The sequence below is a fragment of the Populus nigra genome, chromosome 1 (assembly GCF_951802175.1).
Source record: "Populus nigra chromosome 1, ddPopNigr1.1, whole genome shotgun sequence".
Lineage (NCBI taxonomy): Eukaryota > Viridiplantae > Streptophyta > Magnoliopsida > Malpighiales > Salicaceae > Populus > Populus nigra.
This window is the reverse complement of record NC_084852.1, coordinates 41,593,774-41,615,420: the sequence shown is the minus strand read 5'-3', so window position 1 is coordinate 41,615,420 and position 21,647 is coordinate 41,593,774. Positions and strand designations below refer to the sequence as shown.

General features: G+C 34.5%; 2 protein-coding genes across 4 annotated transcripts; one reads left to right on the top strand and one right to left on the bottom strand.

Annotated features, from left to right (window-relative positions):
• Positions 1-5,679: 5,679 nt before the first annotated feature.
• Positions 5,680-10,604, top strand: LOC133685393 (uncharacterized). Of its 3 annotated transcripts, none has more exons than XM_062106899.1 (6): positions 5,680-6,150; positions 6,745-7,015; positions 7,089-8,702; positions 8,777-8,940; positions 9,074-9,251; positions 9,332-10,604. In XM_062106899.1, the coding sequence occupies exons 2-6, from the start codon at positions 6,796-6,798 to the stop codon at positions 9,859-9,861; spliced, it is 2,706 nt and encodes a 901-aa protein (XP_061962883.1). In that variant the 5' UTR covers positions 5,680-6,150; positions 6,745-6,795; the 3' UTR covers positions 9,862-10,604. The 3 variants fall into 3 exon arrangements, with proteins under 3 accessions (XP_061962883.1, XP_061962885.1, XP_061962884.1); XM_062106901.1 differs by having other exon boundaries at positions 5,682-6,150; positions 8,795-8,940; XM_062106900.1 differs by lacking the exon at positions 5,680-6,150 and adding an exon at positions 6,187-6,296.
• Positions 10,605-16,039: 5,435 nt separating this feature from the next.
• On the bottom strand, positions 16,040-20,831 carry LOC133677755 (transcription factor GLABRA 3-like). The gene is made up of 8 exons (XM_062099870.1): positions 19,470-20,831; positions 18,538-18,792; positions 18,342-18,438; positions 18,172-18,186; positions 17,947-18,003; positions 17,003-17,830; positions 16,487-16,924; positions 16,040-16,371 (listed from the first exon to the last, which is right to left on the bottom strand). The coding sequence occupies exons 1-8, from the start codon at positions 19,592-19,594 to the stop codon at positions 16,300-16,302; spliced, it is 1,887 nt and encodes a 628-aa protein (XP_061955854.1). The 5' UTR covers positions 19,595-20,831; the 3' UTR covers positions 16,040-16,299.
• Between the last annotated feature and the right edge of the window lie 816 nt (positions 20,832-21,647).

The following is a 21,647-nucleotide window of genomic DNA, read 5'->3' as shown; positions in this document are numbered from 1 at the left end:
TCTAGGGTTTACTTTGTATGGGGTTAGTATCTTGCTTATGACTAGGGTCACATGTTTTGAAAGTTAATACGAGTTGATTTTGATGTTTGTTTTAGGTGTCTATCTAATTATTATTTTTTCAATTTCATCCTTCAACATTTGATTTATTTGGAATTGATCTTCATGTCTTTTTTTTCAATCTCCTTTTTATAGGGTGTCTCAATCTTATATCCATGGTCGTGGGGTTAATAGATTAACTTGGGTTAACTCAGTGTTTTTTCGTTCTTTTTTTATTAATTTTTTTCGGTTCTGCCTTTCAATATTGGGTTATTAATAATTGAGCTTCATAGTTTTATTTAATTTGTTTTCGACGGGGTTACCCCGACATCACAACAAAATTGCAGATTTTGCATGTTAACCTGAATGAGTTTAAGTCTATTTTTGGCCTTTTTATATTTTCATTTTTTTTATATGTTTACTTATTTTCATTGCCTTTTGTTTGTGTTATTTGAATTAGTCAAGCTATCGAGTTAATGACCACGCTTTTCCTTAAATGAGCACTAATATAAAAATAAATAAAACCTTAAATACTATATTGTGTATGTGCTTAATATAGATTTAGGAAGATGATTGCAAAGAAGGTTATAGAGGGTAAGAAGATGAAAAATAGTGCGCTCAAATATGGTATGAATCTATTTGCATTTTAAAAATATTTTTGAAAAAATTTAAATTTAAATTTTATTTTATTTCTTGCTTTAAATTAATATTTTTAGTGTTTTCATATTATTTTGATGTGTTAATGTTAAAAATAATTTTTTAAAAATAAAAAAATATTATCTTAATGTATTTCCAAGCGAAAAACACTTTAAAAAATAATCGCGACTACACTCTCGAATACCTGTAAATGAGGGTAAGACGAAGACTTCTCTTGGAGTTTAAGATAATTTAAATAACCTCCAACCTCCATAGGTGTGTTCATGTAAAGGATAGTGTGGTGAATGTGCTTGCCACCATGTAATTTTGGATTAAATGGAAACACTTGCTTGGAGTGATAACGAGCCTCTGCAAAAGCTATCTGAATGAACCCGGAGGTGATTAGTTTGCTCCAAGTGTGTTTGATCGGTCTAGACTCTAGACTTGAGCATTCAGGGAAGTGGGAGCTATAGATAGCCTTATACTCAGAGATGCTGTCTTGTCGGATCTAAAGAAGGCCCATAGGACTGCAAAAGAAAGCCCATAGGACTGCAAAAGAAAGCCCATAGGACTGCAAAAGAGGGCCCAATCCTAACCAAGGCAAGTGACTGCAAAAGAAGGCCCATAGGACCAACATTTTCGCAAGCATTAGAGGGAGGGATGTGGAGGGAAGGTTCTTCTAGGGTTGCTAATCCGTGGAGGCTTTAAACACTGCAAATTCCATGTTCATAGAAGACTATGGCATATGCGTGGATAAATTATCACCCCATTCCAATCTCTTCACACAAACCACAAGCTCAGAGAAGTAGTTAATATATTATTAATTTCCGGTCAAACTTCGAAGCATTTCCCCGTCAACCCGGCTGTTTTCATCGTCGTTTTCGTGTTCATCAATATTATTACTTGTTGATCACGTCGTTGCCATTTATGAGGCCAAGCAAAAGAAAATTCACAAAAAAATTGCTAGAATTGTTAATATTTTTTTATCGTCAATAAAATTTTTAACTTGATATTTGTATTCATCATAATAAATTAATAATTGTAAATGCCAATAAAAAATAATAAATTTATTAATTCATTTTGTAAGTAATAAATTATTTTTAAAAAAAGTCAAAGTGACCAAGATAAATCATTTTTTATCAATAAAAAACTAATTTATGAACACCTCCAAGTGTTTCGATGTTTGTATTAATAATTTACAATATATATTTGGTAAAATAATAACAAGATTTCCTAAAAGTATAGAAGAAAAAATAATAATAATAGCCTCTACGTATCATGAACTTGCGATTCTCAATTCAACTCAAAAGAAAAACATGCTAACCAACCAAGTTATTTGGAAAATATGATATCGAATAATTTATACATTTTAATTTCATGGCTGCTAAAGTAAATATATAGGCATATCTAAAAGTGTAGTTACAGTTGTTTTTAAAATACTTTTAATTTATAAAAGTATTAAAATAATATTTTTTTATTTTTTTAAATTATTTTTGATATCAACGTATCAAAATGATCTAAAAATACTAAAAAAAATTAATATGAAGCAAAAAAAATAAAAATAAAATTAAAATTTTCAAAAATACTTTTAAAACACAAAAATAAACAGAGCAATCTTCAATCTATTAGTGCCACGTGCACGCTAATTAAGCTTATAAAACAATAAAAATAAAAATAACCTGGCTGTTTCGGTTGATACGTGTTTGGCAAGGATAGAGTGGAATCCACACTCATTATCACCCTCTCATTCCGGTGATTAAAAATTGAACGTGGAGACAGATAATAACACTACGAGAAGAGATTTGCTTAATAGGATCCATGTCTAACTGCTCCGGATGTGGACGGCTAACCCTCTCCTCTTTGATCAAGTCTGGCATCATATTATTCATTTTCCTTGTTTGTCAGGTTGTGATGAAGTCCTTCACACACAGAGGCTGTGGGACCGCGCTAGATTTCTTTTTTTTTCTTATATATATATATATATATATATATATATATATATATGTCACGAACACGTTATAATGGCGATAGGCAAGATTGCATGGTCAATTAGATCCATATAAGATCATTAAAGTGGATTTCAGGACAGCTTGTACGCATCTTGACTAATTATACAGGTCTTGAAGTTAACGACCATGTAAGTCTCAAGTAATTATCATATGAGCAACTACAAGGCTCGAATCTGAAACCACAAAGGGAGCAAACCTCATTAAAATAATTTTTTTAATCGTTATATTAGTGTGTCTGTTTTCACAAACCCAAATTAAATCTTAAATAAATTATCTATATTTAAAGAGAAATGCTAATTTTCACTCACGAAAGACATCGACAATTGGATACCCGAGAGTGATTAACAGAATTCATTTTTATTTAATGCTAAGTGAATTCTGTAAACTAACCATATAAATCATGTAAGACTAGCGTTACTTGTGCTCGAAATGATCTCGTCTTATATTAAAACTATAATTAGGGCAACCCAACGGTCCTAAACGGCGCTACGGTTGCGTGATGTCTCGTTAAAAAACGCAGCACCACGAAAGGTGGCACAAAACAAGACCCTAGGTACGTATTTGCATACGATACCATAGAAGATAGGGCACAGGCGGGTTCTTTTAGGAAGAGCATACGAGGCGCGGGAGAGATTTGCGTTGTGCACAGGGAATTCAGGAGGAATTTAGGGAGGTAGATTGAGTGCAAGGATCCCATACGTTGACCAGATGAGCCCATGGATGACGAATACTCTAACTAGTGTGACAGGTGGCTGTATCGGATGCAATGACTTTTCCAATTTCTTTAAAACTTTTAAGAAAATAAAATCCAATGATGGCTTGAGCCGTTAACTTGATGTTTCAAACAAACATCGAGTTCAGCGTCCATGTGTTCTTGTGTTTTCCAGGGATATGAAAATACCATAAGTAGTTGAAAGTCTGGAAAAAAAAACAAAACCTTATCTTCTTGAAATTATAATTTTGGTATAGGATTTAAAGATGGTTCAAGATAATCTCTAAGTTATAGCTTCTTCTTTTTTAATTAAAATTTTAAAAGAGAATTTTTAATGAAATTTATACAGAAATATGATGCATTGATTAATAAAACACTTTTAAAATCGTGATTGGGGTAAAAGATAGTTATGATTATGGTTTTAGTAGAGCCTTTTTGAGGAAGAAAATACCACGAGTCATTGAAAGTAAGGAAAAAAAAACCCCACTTTCTTGCAATTAAAATTTCAGCAAAGAAAATAAATTTAAAATAAATTATAAATTATATCTTTTTTATTAAAAAAAATTTTATAATAAAATTTTCAATAAAACACATGTAAAACTGTTACGTGTTTGTTAACCTAACACCTTAAAAATACCAATAATCGAGATAAATGTAATTTCAACCAATCGCAGCCGCCATGTTGACAAACCAGCCCTTACAATATTTCACACGTCTTGATTTTGATTCTCAGCGTTGCCAAGAGTAAATAATTTCATCATCCAATCGTATGCGAAAATCTTTATTTATTTATTTATTAATATGGATATTTAAGCCAGTTTGTGCATATTTGATTAATTTTACAAGTTTTAAAATTAACGACCATATAAATCTCAAGTAGTTATCATATTAGCAATCACAGGTCTCAAACTTGAAATTACAGGAATAATAAATTTTTTATTCTCGAACTTTTACAATTGAATCATCTACTATATAAATGTTTTATATGTAAAAATCTTGATTCAAATTTCACTGGGCAGCTTTCAGTCACATGAGAACACGAATGGCATTTTACGTGTCTTCAAGAACAAAGAACAATCCATTTGTTTCACTATCAAAATAAATTTTAAATTTGAAGCAATCGAGAGTCTACCGTGTAAATCTACATTCCATGAATCAAAAGAAACTACAGGCAACGAACGCATCACAACACTTGTTGACAGAGTATTTCCTTGGACCTTTATGTGCTCTGTTTTATTCACCAATGCTCTGTTTTGAAAGCTCACCAGAGGTAAAGTGACCCATGACAGTCAAAAATTCAAACCCTAAGAATATGAAAGGTCTATGTTCTATCTTTTCTAGAGTGAGATTGAGAGGTCTAGATTGAATAAGGACATCCATTTTCAAATTTTCTAACCCATAACTAGAAAACAGCACTGCCTACACCAGGGGCCCTTCCTTCGAAATCCTGACATTAAACTGACAAAATATAGCAGCCAGAGAGACAACAACCTTTCTCCAGTATCCCAACGCACACCATTTCCCATGTAAAAAGAAACTTCACAATCAACAAAATTATTTAATAGATCTCATATTTTTATTAGAGGGCAGAATAACGCCTGATAAACACACACACACACACACACTGAAATATATAATAATCTTTTCAGTTTCACAAGATAATAACAAGTAAATTATAACCCGGTTCATGTTTTCTTAAGAAATAATAAACTAGTCACTCTAGTCCAAAAATCCCATATTTAGCCCTCCTTTAATATTACATTTCAAACATAAGATGGATAGAATTTGATTTTTTTGCTTAAAATTAATTTGATTTTATATTTTTAGATAGTTTTGATATGCTAATATCAAAAATATTTTTTAAATAATAATAATATATTATTTTGATGTATTTCTGAGTAAAAAACACTTTAAAAAAATAACCGGTATCACACTTCCAAACACATCCTAAATCCTTATTATTTCACACCCGTTTATAAAATCGTTTGTTTTTCAATCTTTTATTTATTTATCAGGAGGTATTACTTTAGCTATCAATTGAAAAGGCAACGGAATTGGCAAATGTTTAAGAAGTTGACGGTCAGGGACTAAAATATAACTCATAAAAAAGAAGAGGGACTAAGCAATTACTTTCTTAAGAATACAAGGAGTAAGCTATAGTTTACTCAGTAACAAATTCACCTAAACGACCCCTCTTCTATCACCAACCAAAACATTAAAGCGGCATACATTTTTAACCTTATAGGACATTATCAACAGACAAGAGAGGGTGTATGTCTATGTGTACATGTGTTGTGGTCTGTCTGTTGAATGCTACTAATTATTGAATGACAGAGGGAAAATGGGAAAGCAAGACAAGCTTTGCTGCTACATTTGAAAAGGCTTGTAATTCCCATCTTGGCACGTATCTGACTGCCAATTGCCACATGATGGTCAGTATCATTGATTAACTGCTTTGGCTCACAGGCCATTATCACCCGTTCTTTGTTTTTCAAGTCCTTTTCTAACTCCCAAAAACCTCTCTTTAATGGCAGTAACATTAAAGGGCAATGACGACTCCCATAATTTGACCAAAATAAACTTTTATTATTAGTAGACGAGGGGACTAGGGTTGTGTTTGTTTGTTACTTTGTTATTAGTAAATGAAAGGACAGACAGAGGTTACTGTTCTCATTTACCCATTTGAGTTCTTCAACTTGTAGTGGAAGGAAGACTCGGTTCACGTGCTTCTGTTTTCAATTTTCAAGAACTACCCAGGTACTTATATTTCTGCTGCTACTACTGCTACCGTGGTTTTTTTTTCTTGCTTGTGTCAGTGCAATTTTTGTGAAGGGTGGTAGTAATCCGTGGAAAATTGTGTTTGGTGGGGGCATTTGGTGATTTTCCATGGATATTCAACAAGTGTGAGTTTGTATGAACTCAGCTTCTAATTTTGTTCTGTATTCAGTGAAAATGATGATGAAAAGGAAGTTGTTTTAAGGATTGGATTGGTAGTTGATGAAAGTTTTTTGAAATAATGTTTCCTGGTTTCAAGTTCGCTATGAAATGTGTAAAACAATGATTCAGTTTTCTCTCTTTAGATTTCTTTTCTAGAAATTGGACGGGAGTTTGAAATTATAAGACTTTGTAGAAGATTCTACATCCAGATATGATTTCTGAAACTGGATGGAGAGAATTTTTAGGACTCATTAACAATTCTTGAGACAATTTATCATTTTCAATTTGTTTTTGTTTTTGTTTTTTTGTTTTTTAATGTTGGAGAACTATATTCTAAGGCAATTAGAATGCTTGCAATCTGTCTATAAAGTTTTGTTTTTTCTATACTTTACACATATTTCTTTTCTTGCTCAGATTCAATGCTGGCGTATCGGTGATGCTGTGATTGGATGCATATTGCACACCATGTCTGCTAGCACTTATTCTCATATCATGGAAAGGAGGTCACCGAAGAGCCCTTTGCCGAGGAGCCCTTTTCCGAAGAGCCCTATGCCACAGAGTCCTGAATTCTATGAAAAATACAAGTCTAAATGTGCATATGGCTTAATTAATATCTTTCATTTCCGCCAACGTCACTCAAAGAAGCTGATTTCTGATAAGGCAGTTTTGAAGAGACATGCTGTTGGTAAGAATTCTTTTATTTATGTTGTATTATAATAACCTAACATGATTTAATGGGTTCAGTCCTGCGACTACAGAAATGAAGAAAATTGCAGAGGAAGACATGCCCATCAAGCAGCAGATAAAGAAGACCACTGCAAAAGTGGAACATGTACAATCTGATACTGAACTTGCTGGTGACTCATCAACAAGCCATAGAAAAGCAATCAAGGCTGCTCGGAAACCTCGTCGTTTACCTATTTATGGTTGTTATGACGTAGCAACCATGGGGCATGCAAAATCTGTTCATGAAAATTCAGCGGATGATTCTTCAAAAAAGTTGGAATCTGCAGTGACCAAAGAATCACTCTCCAATCAAGTGCAACCTAGAAACGAAACCGATTGTAACTGTAGAAGTATCCAACATGGAAAGCATGGCCAATCTAAGGAGATCAATCTTCAGGTTCGCATGAATGAAGCTACTGAAGCTTTTATAAATCAGAAGTTGATTGATGGAAAACACCTCAGCACAGATGGGGCGGATGACCAGTCTAAACATTTCATGGATGCACTAGATATACTGAATTCCAACAAGGACCTGTTTATAAAACTCCTACAAGACCCCAATTCTCTACTGGTGAAACATATTGAAGACTTGCGAGACTCTCATGAAAAAGTGCAGCAGATTAAATCTTACCCTGAAGATAAATTGTCAGAACAACACAAAAATAATTCAAGGGAATGTGAAAGGACTGACTGTACCCGAAACTTCAACTCCATTGATAGATACCTGTCCAAGGGAACTGGTGATCCTCAACCCTCGGAGACAATAGTAGTTTTGAAGCCTGGCTCTGCAAGCTTGCAAAACTGTGCGGATGGAATCAGTCATGACTCTCCACCGGTTCATTATAGGTTAAAAAATGTGCAGCAGAGTGTTAAACCTTCATTTTTCCCCCTTGTCAAAATGAAAAGAAAGTTGATGCATGCTTTGCGGGTGAGCAGGAAAGAGCGGCAGTTGATGTTGACTGATGGTGCAGTGCAGAAGTCCAGATATATTTTCCAAGAGAGTGAAAAATGTGGTGGCGGAGGTGTGGATATTAATGAAAGAAACTCACCAGGTGAAACCTCTTGTTATTTAGGAAGAACAACCATGGATGTCAGGAGTGAAGACCAGATGGACAAAGTGGAAATAATTGAATCTAGTGTTAGAGAGGAAGCTGCTACAGCCAGCGAAAAAGGTCATGAAAGCTCAAGATTTTCAAATCTCAGGCATTCCAAGGAAACTAACAATGACAAATATGTTGAGACAAGGGTACATCTATCTGACTTTTTACTGAATGAAAATGTGAATCTTTCGAGAAAGCAGAGACCAAAAACCAGGGATGGGATGAGCTCTCTTCCTGAAATTGAATTCTTTCCTATGGCCGGTCCTAGATGTAAAGTGGAGCATGCCCGTGTCACTCCACAAATGAGATTTTCTCCCTATACCAGTTATCAAATGGTGAACAAGAACAAGTGGAATCAGAGTGAAAAGAGAAACAACACAAGTCCAACCCGGCAGAATTTGGAGGCTCCACCATGGGCCAATGACAAAAAATGTGAGGATCAATTACAAATCATCGAGACAGAGAAAACTATTTCAGACAAACTTTTCCCTGATGTCAAAGAGGATGAAAACATCTGTTCTCTTGAAAATGATTCTAGCCCTAGAGGTGAGCTTTTGTCAATTTAATCTTCATCATGCTTGTAATTCTGTTTGGTATAAGCAGTACATAATTTTCTGCAGTCTCCACCAAAATAATAGGAAAAAAGGACAGTAAAATTTCAGAAGAATATAGTCCCTCCGGCGTGCCCTCCAGACTAGATGGCTCGTACAATAGCGATGCTAATGAAAGCACCTGTACTGCAAATACAACTGACGAACATGAATCCTCAAAATTCTTTAGGCTGGTAAATGACTGTTTTCCCTGTCTATTGAATTATTACTGTCTTTCAATTTGTTTTGATAGCTCTTTCAGTTTGTTGGTTTCCTGCTATTTGATGTGCCCTTTTGCATTATTTCCCTGCCAATTTTCTCTTTCAGGATTCATCTGCAGATAATCAGATGTCACCATCTTCAACAAGTGATTATTTATCAAGCCCTTCAACCATCCAGAGGGTTGAAGACTTGGACAAGGCCAAAGAGAGAGCAGAGCAGCCAAGTCCAGTATCTGTTCTTGAGCATTTTTTCATGGAAGATATGATTACTAGACCTCAGCCTGGTAAGCTCTTATGTTAGGGAATTATTACATGTACTTTTTCCTGATTTTGCAATCTTGTTGACACAATTAAAGTAATGCAGCTGAACTATCAGCCCTGCCACTAAGAATAGGTAACGAGGAAGACTATTTGGCTGCTCTTGTTCACTCCCCTTTGGATCTGAAGATTAATTCAAGCACTTCTTTGGAAGAGCTAGGATCCGTGTTGGAGTATATAGGTGCATTTTTGAGAGCTTCTGGCTTTAATTTGGATGATCTCTCATCAAAGTGCCATGGTGAGTCCTGTGGTGGTCATAAGCTCGTTTGTGATTATTTTGTCGAAGTCCTTCTAGAGGTATACCAGAACTACATGAGAAGCTCCCCTTGGTTGTCATTTGTCGAACCAAAAGTTCGACCTGTTACAATGGCAGAAAACATGGCTCAACAAGTGATGAAACATGTTGAACGGAACATACTATTACAGCCACCTTCGCGAACATTAGATCATCTTGTTGAAAAGGACTTGACTAGCTCCGTGACATGGTTGGATGTCCGGATTGATGCTGAATATGTTGTTAGTATGATAGTAGAAAGTGTTCTAGAAGAAGTGATAATGGAGACTGCAATTGAGTAGGTAGATAGTAGTAGAATTCTCTGTTGCTTATGTGTTTTGGTCAAAATTGCACAACAGAATTCTGCCAGGCAGCTTGAGCAGGTTAACATAATCGGCTTTTCTACATTCTAGATCGCGCAAGTAAATGTTTGCACGTCTTCAAAAGGATTTTTTTTAAGAATTGCAAAGCCGAGATTGGACAAGAATGGAGGGAGTTGTGTTAACTGACTGGCAGTTGGTCAGAGGCACTGCCGAAACCATGACATGCAGCTCCAACTTCCTGCATATAGTAGAGTTTAAACTGAACCTTCGACAGCCATCAATTTTAGGACTTTCCTTCGGTTAATTGTAAAGATAATCATACTGGACATATACCTTCTTCGTACACTTCCGTATGCTTCGTGGAACATCATAATCGGTCAGATAAGCTGTTTTGAATACTCTTGTGACAAATCTGTTCCCTTTTCTCGCATGCCAAGACATGCGTGGTGCTTATAGAAGTTGTTCGGTGCGGTTGGTTTACTCGTGTAAGGGTATTTATTAGCGTACTTATCTTGGTATTTTGAATTAGCCAAATTTTCCAGTCATTGGGGCGTCAACCTCGAGTTGAAGTTTGTACGAGCTCATTTCATTTCATTTGCTTCGCCTGCTTCAAGAAGGTTTCACCAATGTTTGAAACTACTACGTCCATGCCTATTTCTTCTGTCCATGTACAATTAAGCAGTTTAGAATGCTATAATGTTATGATAAATTATCATTGTCTACTATGCCTATAAAGCACAATGATGTGCAATAATCGTCAAAAAGCACAGCACAGGTAGTTTACTTGCGATAGATAAAAGTGCGTATCTTCTAATTGATAAGTCGACTATCAGTATTGATGGCAAGTTCAAGAAAGATAACATGGATGTTAACTGAAAACAAAAGCATTTTGCTGCATAAGAGACCAAAACTGAACAGGAAAAAAAGTGAAGATAGCATTGTCTTGTATTCCATTTATAAACTGAAGGAATGAATCAGCAAACAAATATTTGTTTGAACAAACATCCATTGCATTTGTAGCATTGTCTTGTATTCAATTTATAACCTAAAGGAATGCCATGCAAAAACAGACGATGGCCATTTGGAAGAGGAGAGTAGTAATCATTTTCCCCATGTCATGAAATCAGATCACACTACCAGCTAATGGAGTCGCCTGTGGAAGAATGAAGCTATACATGTATCTTAGCAAGCTCTTGAAAAATAATAAATTAATTCACTCGAAATAAATTATCTTCCAGAAGGCATATGCCAGTAAGAAATTAACACCGAAGATAGAAATTAACCAATTCCAGAAAAGAGGGCCAAGCCAAAAGACAAAAGCATCCAAGAAACTATTAGCAGAGGGAGGAAGATAAAAAAGATTACAACAGTCCCGCCATTGCTTGCAACTTTTTTCTTAGTCATGAGATGTAATCCTTCCAAAGGAGGTAAGTGTAAATAGAAAATACAATTTCATGATAAAGCAAGCAATACCACACTTTCCAAAAACATCAACAAGGAATCTGACCAATCGTTAAAGCTATTCTAATCGTCGATCCATTTGTCTTTACGAAGCAGTCTAGAGCTTTTGGTAATGTTGAGCTCATTCAAGAACCCTTTCAATCGAGCGCTCGTAGGTTCATTTACCATTGCAGCATCATATTGCCTTTGCAAGTGACGAACCCCTTCCATCAGTCCTCCTTTGGAGGCATGGTAGATAAAACAATGCTCACCAAATAACATGTGCTTCTTTGAGGCAATGGATCATTTGCTATATGGGATGTTTTCTCAGTTGGTTCATCAAACTCCTATAGCAAATTGTTTGGTGGAAAATAAGTTTTATTAGGAGTCATTTTGACAAATTCTGTTCGTTGTCATGAGCAGCACCGAAGAAGAGATTATTCACGCTTCTTTAAGCAACTCATCCCTCTAGTCGTATTTTAGGGTCTGTACACTCCCAGAGAGAGTATGCGTATTTCATTAAATGGTCTCGGCAATAACCAAAGGCATGAACTTCGCAAATTCGCTGAATAGATTGTTTTGATTGGTGACAGAAAGATCTGTGACTTACCAGCATCAGATGATTGTGATTATACTTTTTTTAAGATGCTCATGATCTATGAATTGACATTGGATATGGTTCAATCTTATTAGCAATCATCGCGGCTGTTTATCCCAACATAGCGACTTCAAGTCTTTGATCGTATGTGCTTTAAAGAACGAGCCATGATAACTTCGAAGAATGCTGCAGTCAATGAGATCATTGCGCTAGGCAAACCTGTAATAGAATACAGGTCGAGTAGCAGATCCAAAAGAAAAGGACTCAATCCTTGGCTAGACCCACCTCTCTTTTACACCCGGCAATAAACATGTGTAATGGTATATAAAAGTAAAGTTAAAAGTTTTTTTTATTAAAAAACTATTAAAATAATATTTTTAATATTAACACACCAAAACCATTTTAAAATACTAAAAATTAATAAATTAAAATTAAAAAAATTAAAAAATTTTAAAAACACAATTAGCACTTCATTCAAGGAAGCCACAATATAAACATTCTGTATTCTATTGAGTTTATCAATCAATTGGCATTTAGTAGTGTGCTTCCCCGTAAAATTTCATTAAAAACAGGAATGCCAACATTATTTTAATCATGATGCTCTAAATATTTTTTATTTTTTATTTTTTATTTTTTTATTATTTTAATATAAAAATATTAAAAATAAATTTAATATTATATTTTAATTTTACATGTCCTTCTCTTTTGATTTTGTGAACCCAAGACACAAAACCAACAACTTATTATATTTTAATATTTATTTATTTTTTTAATTTCATTTATAAGGTGAAACTCGAAAAGATTTAATTTTTTAAGATCTTTTAATTAAACAAAAATATTTTCATTAAGATAATTATTATGATTTCATCTATCAATGCTTATTTTTATTACTATAAAAAATATTATAATTAAAACGAAATAAAATACCCTCGTTGTTAATTTTAATTAAAATATAAGTTTAAAAAACATCACTATTTCATGAAAAACAATAATATATTTTATTCATATATTTAAATAAACATTTATTACTTTATTAATGCATGAAAACTCGCACATTTATATAAACCTGGCTCGTAATCATGCTTTTTTAATAATAAAAAATGCAAGATTTTGTTGCTTACATAGCCAAGCATCTTATCTCCATTTCTCTTTCATATCATCACCTCTTTTTTTTAGCTCACATGACCTTTCTCACTACTATTTTAAGTGTTCATTAGCCACAAAACTTTCAAGAAGTTAATTCTCAAGATATATGGAAACATGTTATGAATAATAAGCTTCAAGCTCTTGCTCAAAATCAAACTTGAAGTATTGTCAAACTTTCTAAAGGAAAACAAATTGTTAGCAGTCAGTGAGGATATATAAAATAAAACTTAATTTTGATGGATTTATTGACAGACACAAAACATGTCTTATGGTCCAGAAACTTAACAAACTTTTGGAGTGAACTACAAGGAAATTGTTGCTCTTATTGGTAAGATGAACATTGTATGTGGTTGCTGTAAATAATGGATGATCAATGTGTTAAATGGACATCAAGAATGCTTTCTTGCACAATGATCTTGATGTAGAGGTCTATATAAAATTGGCACCTGGTCATCCTCAAAGCTGAGATCCTACCTTGGTGTGTCAACTTCACAAATTGATTTATGAACTGAAACAATCTATGCGTGCTTCGCATGATAATTTAAGTGTTATTCTTAAAGAAATTAGTTTCATGAGGAATAATGCCGACTCATTTTTATTTGTCCATCTTGGACATAAAAAGACATTGGTGGTTCTTATATATGTTCATGATCTTATTAGTATATGAAATAATGTTGAGGCCATTTCTCATTTCATGTCCACACTTCAACACCAATTTCCTATAAAAGATCTCATCAACTTGAAGTATTTTCTTGGAATTGAAATAACAATTTCCCATTAAAGGTTATTACTTAACCAACATAAGTATATTTTTGACTTGCTTAAATATGCTAAAATAATGGATGCCAAGCTTGATTCTACCCCATTGGGCAGTAAATTGATGCTTGAAACAGCTAGTAAGCCTCTTTGGTCTATTAAGTCATTACTAACATCTTGTGGGTAAGCTTACTTTATCTTACTATTACTCTACCTAACATAACATATATAGTTAGTTTTGCTAGCCAACTCATGCATGCGTATATTGTCTTTCATTTGAGTATTGTCAAATGCATCTTGTGTTATCTCGAAAGTTCTATTGGAAGTGGAATCATCATGATTAATAATGGTCATACTTAAATAACTAGATATAGTGATTGAGATTGGACTAGAAATGCTATTGATCAAAGTCAGCCACGAGCTATTGTATATTTGTTGGTGGTAATCTTGTATACTGTCATAGCAAAAAACATGTTGCACAATCTAGTGTTGAAGCTGAATATCGCGCAATGACATCTTATGCTTGTGAATTAATTTGGCTTAAAGGTCTTCTTACAAATCTAGGATCCTTACTTCTTTTTTTATGACAACCAAGTCGTTGTGTATATTGCTTTTAATTCAGTATTTCACGAAAAAACAAAACACATTAAAATAGATTGTTATTTTATTTGTCAATAAGTTTAGTCCTAAATTATCCAAACACATTATACCCATAATCATGATCGACTTGCTGATATGTTCATCGAGATCTTATCCTCTACTCGCTTTTATCATTTATTGTCCAAGCTTTTATCAATTAATCCCATTGATCCAACTTCAGGGGGGATATGGAAGGAAAGCCTAAATTGTTCCCGTTATTATTGGCATTTGTTATGTAAATTAGGTGTTATGGATTAGTATATTTGTAGATAACGATAAGAACCAGTTGTTTCCAAATTGTTATGTCTAAATTGCAGGAGTAAGATGCGGTTGTTAGTATATTTTCTATTTAATTTGTATCCTGTACATGTAAAGATTTATGATTGTTCAAATAAAATAGACTCTAATATTTCAAATTTCTTCAGAAGACTTTAGCAAATCCATCAGCTTTCTCAATGAGCTCATTGATCAACTGGAATGGAAACAATTGACTCATCTTTGCTATCACCAAGGAGGGATACATGTTGGTACCCACGCCAAGCCTGCGGCCAGTCTCTTTGCCAATTGCAAGTTGATCAGCAGTGATCATTTTAACATTGACACGAAGGTCAAGTGCTCGGCAGATAGTCTCAGCGCTATCATGCCTTGGAGGGTCAAAAGGTGGCAAGTAACTTTGGTGATGCAGACTGGTATAAGCTTTTTTGTCGATCCCTCGTAAATAATATGTTCTATAATGTTTGTGCGTGTACTATGGCTCTTGAGCATATAAGCACATCTTCATACAGTACTCAAAACTCGTACTAAAGCGAGAACACTTTCTTTTCTTGGCTGCTTATAATGATTGACAGCAATATTTTCGGGGTGTCTACTATGCTAGCTGGTCTTACATGCTTTTTTTTTTTCTTGTAATGGAAAAACTTGTCCCGGCTTGAACTACCTAAGCTAGCTGATCTTACACATGTTTTACATGTTTTCCCCCCCTCTTATAATGGAAAAACTAGTCCGGACTTCAACTACCTATGCCAGGGTTATACATTTGCTGTGTGTGTGACGGAGAAACTAACTCTGACCTTAACCATCTACAATATACATTGTTTCTTCATGTTCTTCTTTTATAATGAGAAATCAGATCGATAAACACAGTTTGGCCCTTAAATTTGCAGGTGTACAACCCCCCACGCGCTAAAACAATCTAACTTTAATGGAATTTATCTGCATGCCTTCTCTTTTCTTGTCATCTATTTATCTTCCGAAGTCGACTGCCAAGTGCCATGAGCAGCAGCCCACATAACCAATCTGAATTTTCTCTTAGCCAAAAATGTACTAGGATTTTCTGCTATAAAATATGATAGCTTCTACATGTGCTCTCACCACTTTGACATAGGATCCCTTCTTATCACTTTATCAGCAGTGCAGTGGACGAACTAGTGTTGGTTTTAAATCTTAACTTCAATCAATCACCGGGCCAGCTTTTCACACACTGGAGTCGGGTTTTAGGCAAGCCGTAATTGGTGAATTCACATACTGCATGCTAGCATCAATTCATTTCCACTAAAATTGACAATCAAGAAGGGGAAGTTTTAGTCAAATGGATTTTGAGAATTTAAAAGATTGTTAAAAATACGTTGGTCAAATACTCATTCTAGTGCAGAGTCCACGCTAAATCATTGAAGAAAATACAAATGTTCAGAACAAGAGCATTTTCTGTTTATTAGACTGCTCTACCTGGAGGAAATTGTATGTTCTATAGCTGTGATCTACAAAGCCTTCCACGACACGGAATTTTACAACTGAAGCAGTGAATTCTAACCATACTGTCATCGATTTGAGAACAAGTTTCAACATTTCCCAGCAACTCTTCGAAGGGCTTGTTTGATTGTGCCAATTGATGCAGCATTCAATCCCTTGTGCTGTAATAAACATTATGACAGTACTTAAGGAATCATGGTTAATAATAATCAACAAGTTAACCTCAATGATATAAATAGATGGTCACTTCCATTGTGTGCAATCTTGAGTTCATACCTTTGATTTGATAGTCAGAGAAAGGAACCCGTCCATGGTAGATGATTGAACCGAGTGAGAATCTAAATGGAGATGACTAGCTACATCCATTATCTCCAGCAATATTCCCTCCCTCCAACGACACTTGATCTCGATTAGAACATCCTCTTTATTCACGCTGACAGTTATACTTTCAGCTGAACCATCTTTTGACACATTATGGTTGATATCTGGCTCCATTTCATCAATGTCTGGAGCCTTCCTCTTATTTGTCAACGAATGTTTTCCATTTCCAATCTTATTGCTGCCATAGTTATCAGATGTCCTCTCCACTGTATCTTGGGGTTTTCTTTTGGTAAGAACCTCCAATAGCTCCCTGTTAGATCCCAACTCTTCAACCTTTCTTTCAAGCTCTTGAAGGTATTCGATGGTCTCATCTAGTATAGATACTTTATCAACCTGCACAAACAATGAAAAAATTAACCTATGGCTCCCTGTTAAAGACCAATTAACTCTTGGGAACTAATTCTTAACTACCTTGCTGATTGAAGGGACAATTGATTTCAGAATCATAAACCTTTTATTCAGCTTTTCTCTTTGCTTCCTCTCAGATAATGCATGGTTTGCACCATTTTCATCAGCCTCTGGCCTCCCTACTACAACTTTATTGCTATTATATTCTGGGGAGTCAAGCAAGCCATCAACATGCATCCGAGGAACTTCAAGTAGTATCTTCTTTAGTACTTTTTGTCGAGTTCCACTTTTCAATTTGTGAGTATGCACCGATCCTGCTTTCTTCCAACTGACAAAGCTCGATTCCTGGTGACAATTCTGGACATCGGGTCCTAAAATCAATGGATTGGAGGTCTTTAAGAGACATGAGAGAACACTTTGATAATGAAAATCTTCGCTTTGAAGGTCCAATGAAGTCAGCTTCGTGTGATTGCAGTCTTGAACATCCAGAAGATTCTGGTTATTTACCTTCACATTCTTCAAAATAGGAACAACCTTCACAGGATCTACAATGGTTTGAGATACGCAGTCACTAGAATTCAAGGAATGATGGACACTGTGGTCATCATCCATGAACTGCAAACTTTGCATTTGGGAAGCTCCTCCATTTAGCCCTTCAACCATAATCAAATCTGCAGCCGGCTGATCATTTGAATTGCGGTTAGGGGAAGTTATGTCTAGTTCTCCACATCCTATAACTGGAATCGGTTTGGTGTCAAGTGTTTCACGATTGAAGGTGGCACATGCAAGCTCTTTGTCACTTCTTGCACTAGAATTCTTGGCAGCTACTGCGTATGGGATCTCCAAGAATGATGTTTTTATGTGATTAATGAGACTTGGGTCCTCCAAAACCTTTAGAAAACAAATTACAATGAATCAACATGACTTGAATTGGCGAATGTAGTGTTGTACAGACAACAAATCTGTAGTTGATTATCTTTAAATTGAGATCTGACAGAAGTATTTACCTGCTCAGTCACACCCAGCTCAATCACACCTCTCATAAATGGAAAGCAAACCACGGTCTGAAAGTTTAAACAGGAAAGTTTGCTCAGATTTTGGTATAATCCATTTATGCTGGTTCTAAAATATTCTTTCATAGAGGATGTAATGCATTCAGTAAAAAGTGCAGTGTTGTGTGCCTGAGCCTATAATATACTGGAATTCTACTAGGAAATAGGTAGAATTGGTACCTGAATTGATGCACTCTGAGGGTTATGTCGCCACAATTCCCATCATAGAACAAGAGAAAAGGATTAAAAGGAAAAAAAGTTAGTTTCTTTTACCATTTTGAGTATGTCTAACGTGCACAACTTTTATTCAGAAATGAAATAAGATCTCAGAAAGGAAACAGAATCCAGACCTTTGCTAGCAGAGAGCGACTGAATACTTTACTATCTGCAGAATGAGCATTGCATAGCCAAGTAGGATGACCATTTGCTAATGTTGTTCCTGGCAAGCTATGAACAATTCAAAGAAAGAATTAACGACATTTGAACTCTAAAAATGAGTAAATTGAAAGGCCTGGTTCAGAAAAATGGTAAAGAAAATGAAGTTACCCTTGGCCAATGTCGAATATGAAGGACATGCAAACCAAATAATACCACTCTGTATCAGTGAGATCTTCTGGAGATAATGCAGCTGAAGGTCTTCTAGCTTGTGGACTGGCTTCACCAACTGAAAGTGACTCGTAGAGTTCTCTTAACTGCTCACTTCTCTGTAAACCCAATTCATCTTCATCAAGTTCTATGGATTGAATTGTCTTCCTTGTTTTAATATCTCCGTTGTAGTACCCATCACCCCACTCCAACACTCTACAAAATTCACATTTACCAGTGATAAGAACATGAACAAATAATGCATAAGAGCTATGAGCATGAGCAGCTCATTTATGATCACAGTGCTCATGGCTATAATCAACACACAAACAAATAGACTACCCTTTACAAACAAATAGACTACCCTTTCTCTCAGGGCGGGCAAAAAAAGAAATGCTTATCATAAATGCTATGTTCTTTTGTTGGGGAAAGGTAAATACATCTTCAAAGAAAGGAACCATGAGCCATCTTGATAGATGTTCTGTTAAATGTGGACAATAAGGTTTTAGAAAGGGGTCGATTCCTTTAAAGCTAAGCGTAAAGTTCAATTCATGAAGCTAAAAATGCCAATTACATGTCAAAATCATTACCATTTACACAATTCTCAACACAAAAACGAGATTTCACTCTAACCATAGAAGATCAAACATATTACACTCTTTCTGAAAACTGAACTCCCTGCACCCAGTTCCAACATGTAAATGAACTCCCAGAAACTTAGCTGACCCACTTTCACAAATACTACAAACAAAACACAGAAAATTTTCTTTCACGAGATTCTTAAAATATATTTTATTTCGCTAAAAAAAGAATAATCTCTAAAAATAAAGTAAAATATTAGCACCGATACACACAACAAAACTAGAGGAGATATGGAAAGGTTTAGTTAGTACCCTGGTTGTCTTGCTGAAATGGACCAGAAGATTGCGTAGCTCCACTGAATGCTCCTGAGAGCAAGAGCAAGCTGTTTCTTGAGGTTCCCTGGTAGTCTCTCTTGGTTTTGGAGCTTAGTAGCCATATTTTAAGATCAAAAGGATAAAAACTCACCAGTTTTATCAGATCAGTCACAAAACAAGAATCTTGCTTTAAACTTTATTCTGCACTTCTAAACACCAGAAACTTCGACGATGGAATATTCAGTATCTTAAGAACCATATGCTTAAAATCTTGATTCTTGAATACCAAAAGTAGGTTTGTTCAAGAAAACAACAGAGACTAGAAACTCAAGGTTGGAAGTTGTGAGATTAGCAATGAAGCTTGGAGAATTAACCAAAGAGGAAGTTCAGCTCCTCGTTTTATCAGAAGTGAAAAACATACTATTTTGGAGACTGACTACACAAGTGCAGTAATTAAGTTATCTCCTGTTATGAAACAAGAAACAAAACACAAACTTTGATAAGGAAAGGGGCAATAAATGGAAGTAGAATCTTTCTTAATTGGTTTCTACTTTCAATCTTGTAAATGGTATCTTAATGTATTGCTCAAAAAATATTCTAGTGTAGTTACTAGCCTTAACAAAGTAAGCCCAGAAAGAGAAAGCTAATGAATGATTGGAAAACATACGCCCACTTATTTCCCTTCCTTTTCAATCCCCAGAAAGAGAAGCTCATGAATGGTTGGAAAACACACACCCACATATTCCCCTTCCTTTTTAAGCCCCAGAAAGAGAAGCTCATGAATGGTTGGAAAACACAAACCCACTTATTTCCCTTCCTTTTTTCTTCTTTTTCAAGCTCTAAAAAACACAACAGAATTGGTTTAAGAGCCTATTAAAAGATCTGGGTATTCACTGACCCAGAAAACTGAGACACTTGGACCTACAATACTGTCCACGCAAAACAATTTTCTTCTTTATTGAACTCAACGAAAGTTATTTTCACCAAAAAAAACAGTTCAAAAATACTTCTTATGGTCGGCAAATACTGAGAGGGAGAGAGATATACTATAGTTTACTTTTAAGACAAAACGGCTCCAAGACAAGCAGTATTCCATGTGCAAAATTTAAGTGCTTAATTTTTGCTTCATTTCTTCTTTAAGTTGAGATCTTAAAACCACCCAAAAAAAATTACAGAGAACGAATGATGTATTATGAGAAGAAAGATTTTCATCCTTTGAATTCAAAGTTCATGCAAAGAAGGGAAAACAGAGAGAGAGAGAGAGAGAGAGAGAGCAGATGGAGAGATGGTGGGGCCTTGAGCAGTTAGTAAGCAATGGAGAGATCATCTTGTACTAACTACTAACAATATGGTTTGATAGTGGAATTTCGTGAAAAATGGAGTCTTAAGTAAGAAAAAACCAAGAATATTTATTGTCTTCTTATAATATATGACTTTAGTACATTCTTCTTTCTCATTAAAAAAAAATATATATTCATTCTAAGCTAAGCTTCGTCATGAGCTGTCAACCTTTTTTCTAAAAAATTACCGGGTGTGCAAACTATTTTGATGGGTTTTTTAAAACATATGTAAAATTTATGATTTAAATCATTAAATTATGTGATTGAGATAAGTTTATAAAAAAAATATAATATAATAATAAAACTAATATTAAAAAAAATTAATACAGAATAATAAGATTGTACGAAGCAAAATCTCCAATAAATCAAATGTTGAAGATGACACTGGAAAAAATAATAATTACACAACAAAAGAATCTAAAAAAATAAGGGTGAAAAAAATTAATTAGAAGGCAGACAAAAATTTTCAATTGGAAAGTTAAATTGAATTGGAAAATAGTTTTAACAAAAAAAAACAAATCAAAAGAATGAGGGTCAAATTGAAAAAAATAAAACAACAAAAACTTTAATTGAATGATGAAATTGAAAGCCAAAAGAACTTTAACAAAAAGGTCAAGAAAAAAAAACAACCATCAAAATAAAAAAAAAACATATGAGAATTTTGTAATTGAAAAACTAAATTAAAAAAAAAAAACTTCTATAAAAGAAGTAAAAACAAAATAAGAAATCAAAAGAAAAGGAACTGAACTTAAAAATTCAAAAATAAAAAAAACAATTATGCACTTTATCTGGCATGAGAGAGAAAATAAAAAGAAAAAAACGACAATTGGTGACA

Bases quoted from the DNA above. Each gene is read 5' to 3' on its own strand.
- LOC133677755 (XM_062099870.1), bottom strand. From the start codon at position 19,594: ATGGCTACTAAGCTCCAAAACCAAGAGAGACTACCAGGGAACCTCAAG. The intron at 16,925-17,002 runs GTAGTTAAGAAT...TTGTTTGTGCAG, and splicing joins TTGTCCCTTCAATCAGCAAG to GTTGATAAAGTATCTATACT. The intron at 16,372-16,486 runs GTATGAACTCAA...TGTTTATTACAG, and splicing joins CTCTGACTATCAAATCAAAG to CACAAGGGATTGAATGCTGC.
- LOC133685393 (XM_062106899.1), top strand. From the start codon at position 6,796: ATGTCTGCTAGCACTTATTCTCATATCATGGAAAGGAGGTCACCGAAG. The intron at 8,703-8,776 runs GTGAGCTTTTGT...AATTTTCTGCAG, and splicing joins AAATGATTCTAGCCCTAGAG to TCTCCACCAAAATAATAGGA. The intron at 9,252-9,331 runs GTAAGCTCTTAT...AAAGTAATGCAG, and splicing joins GATTACTAGACCTCAGCCTG to CTGAACTATCAGCCCTGCCA.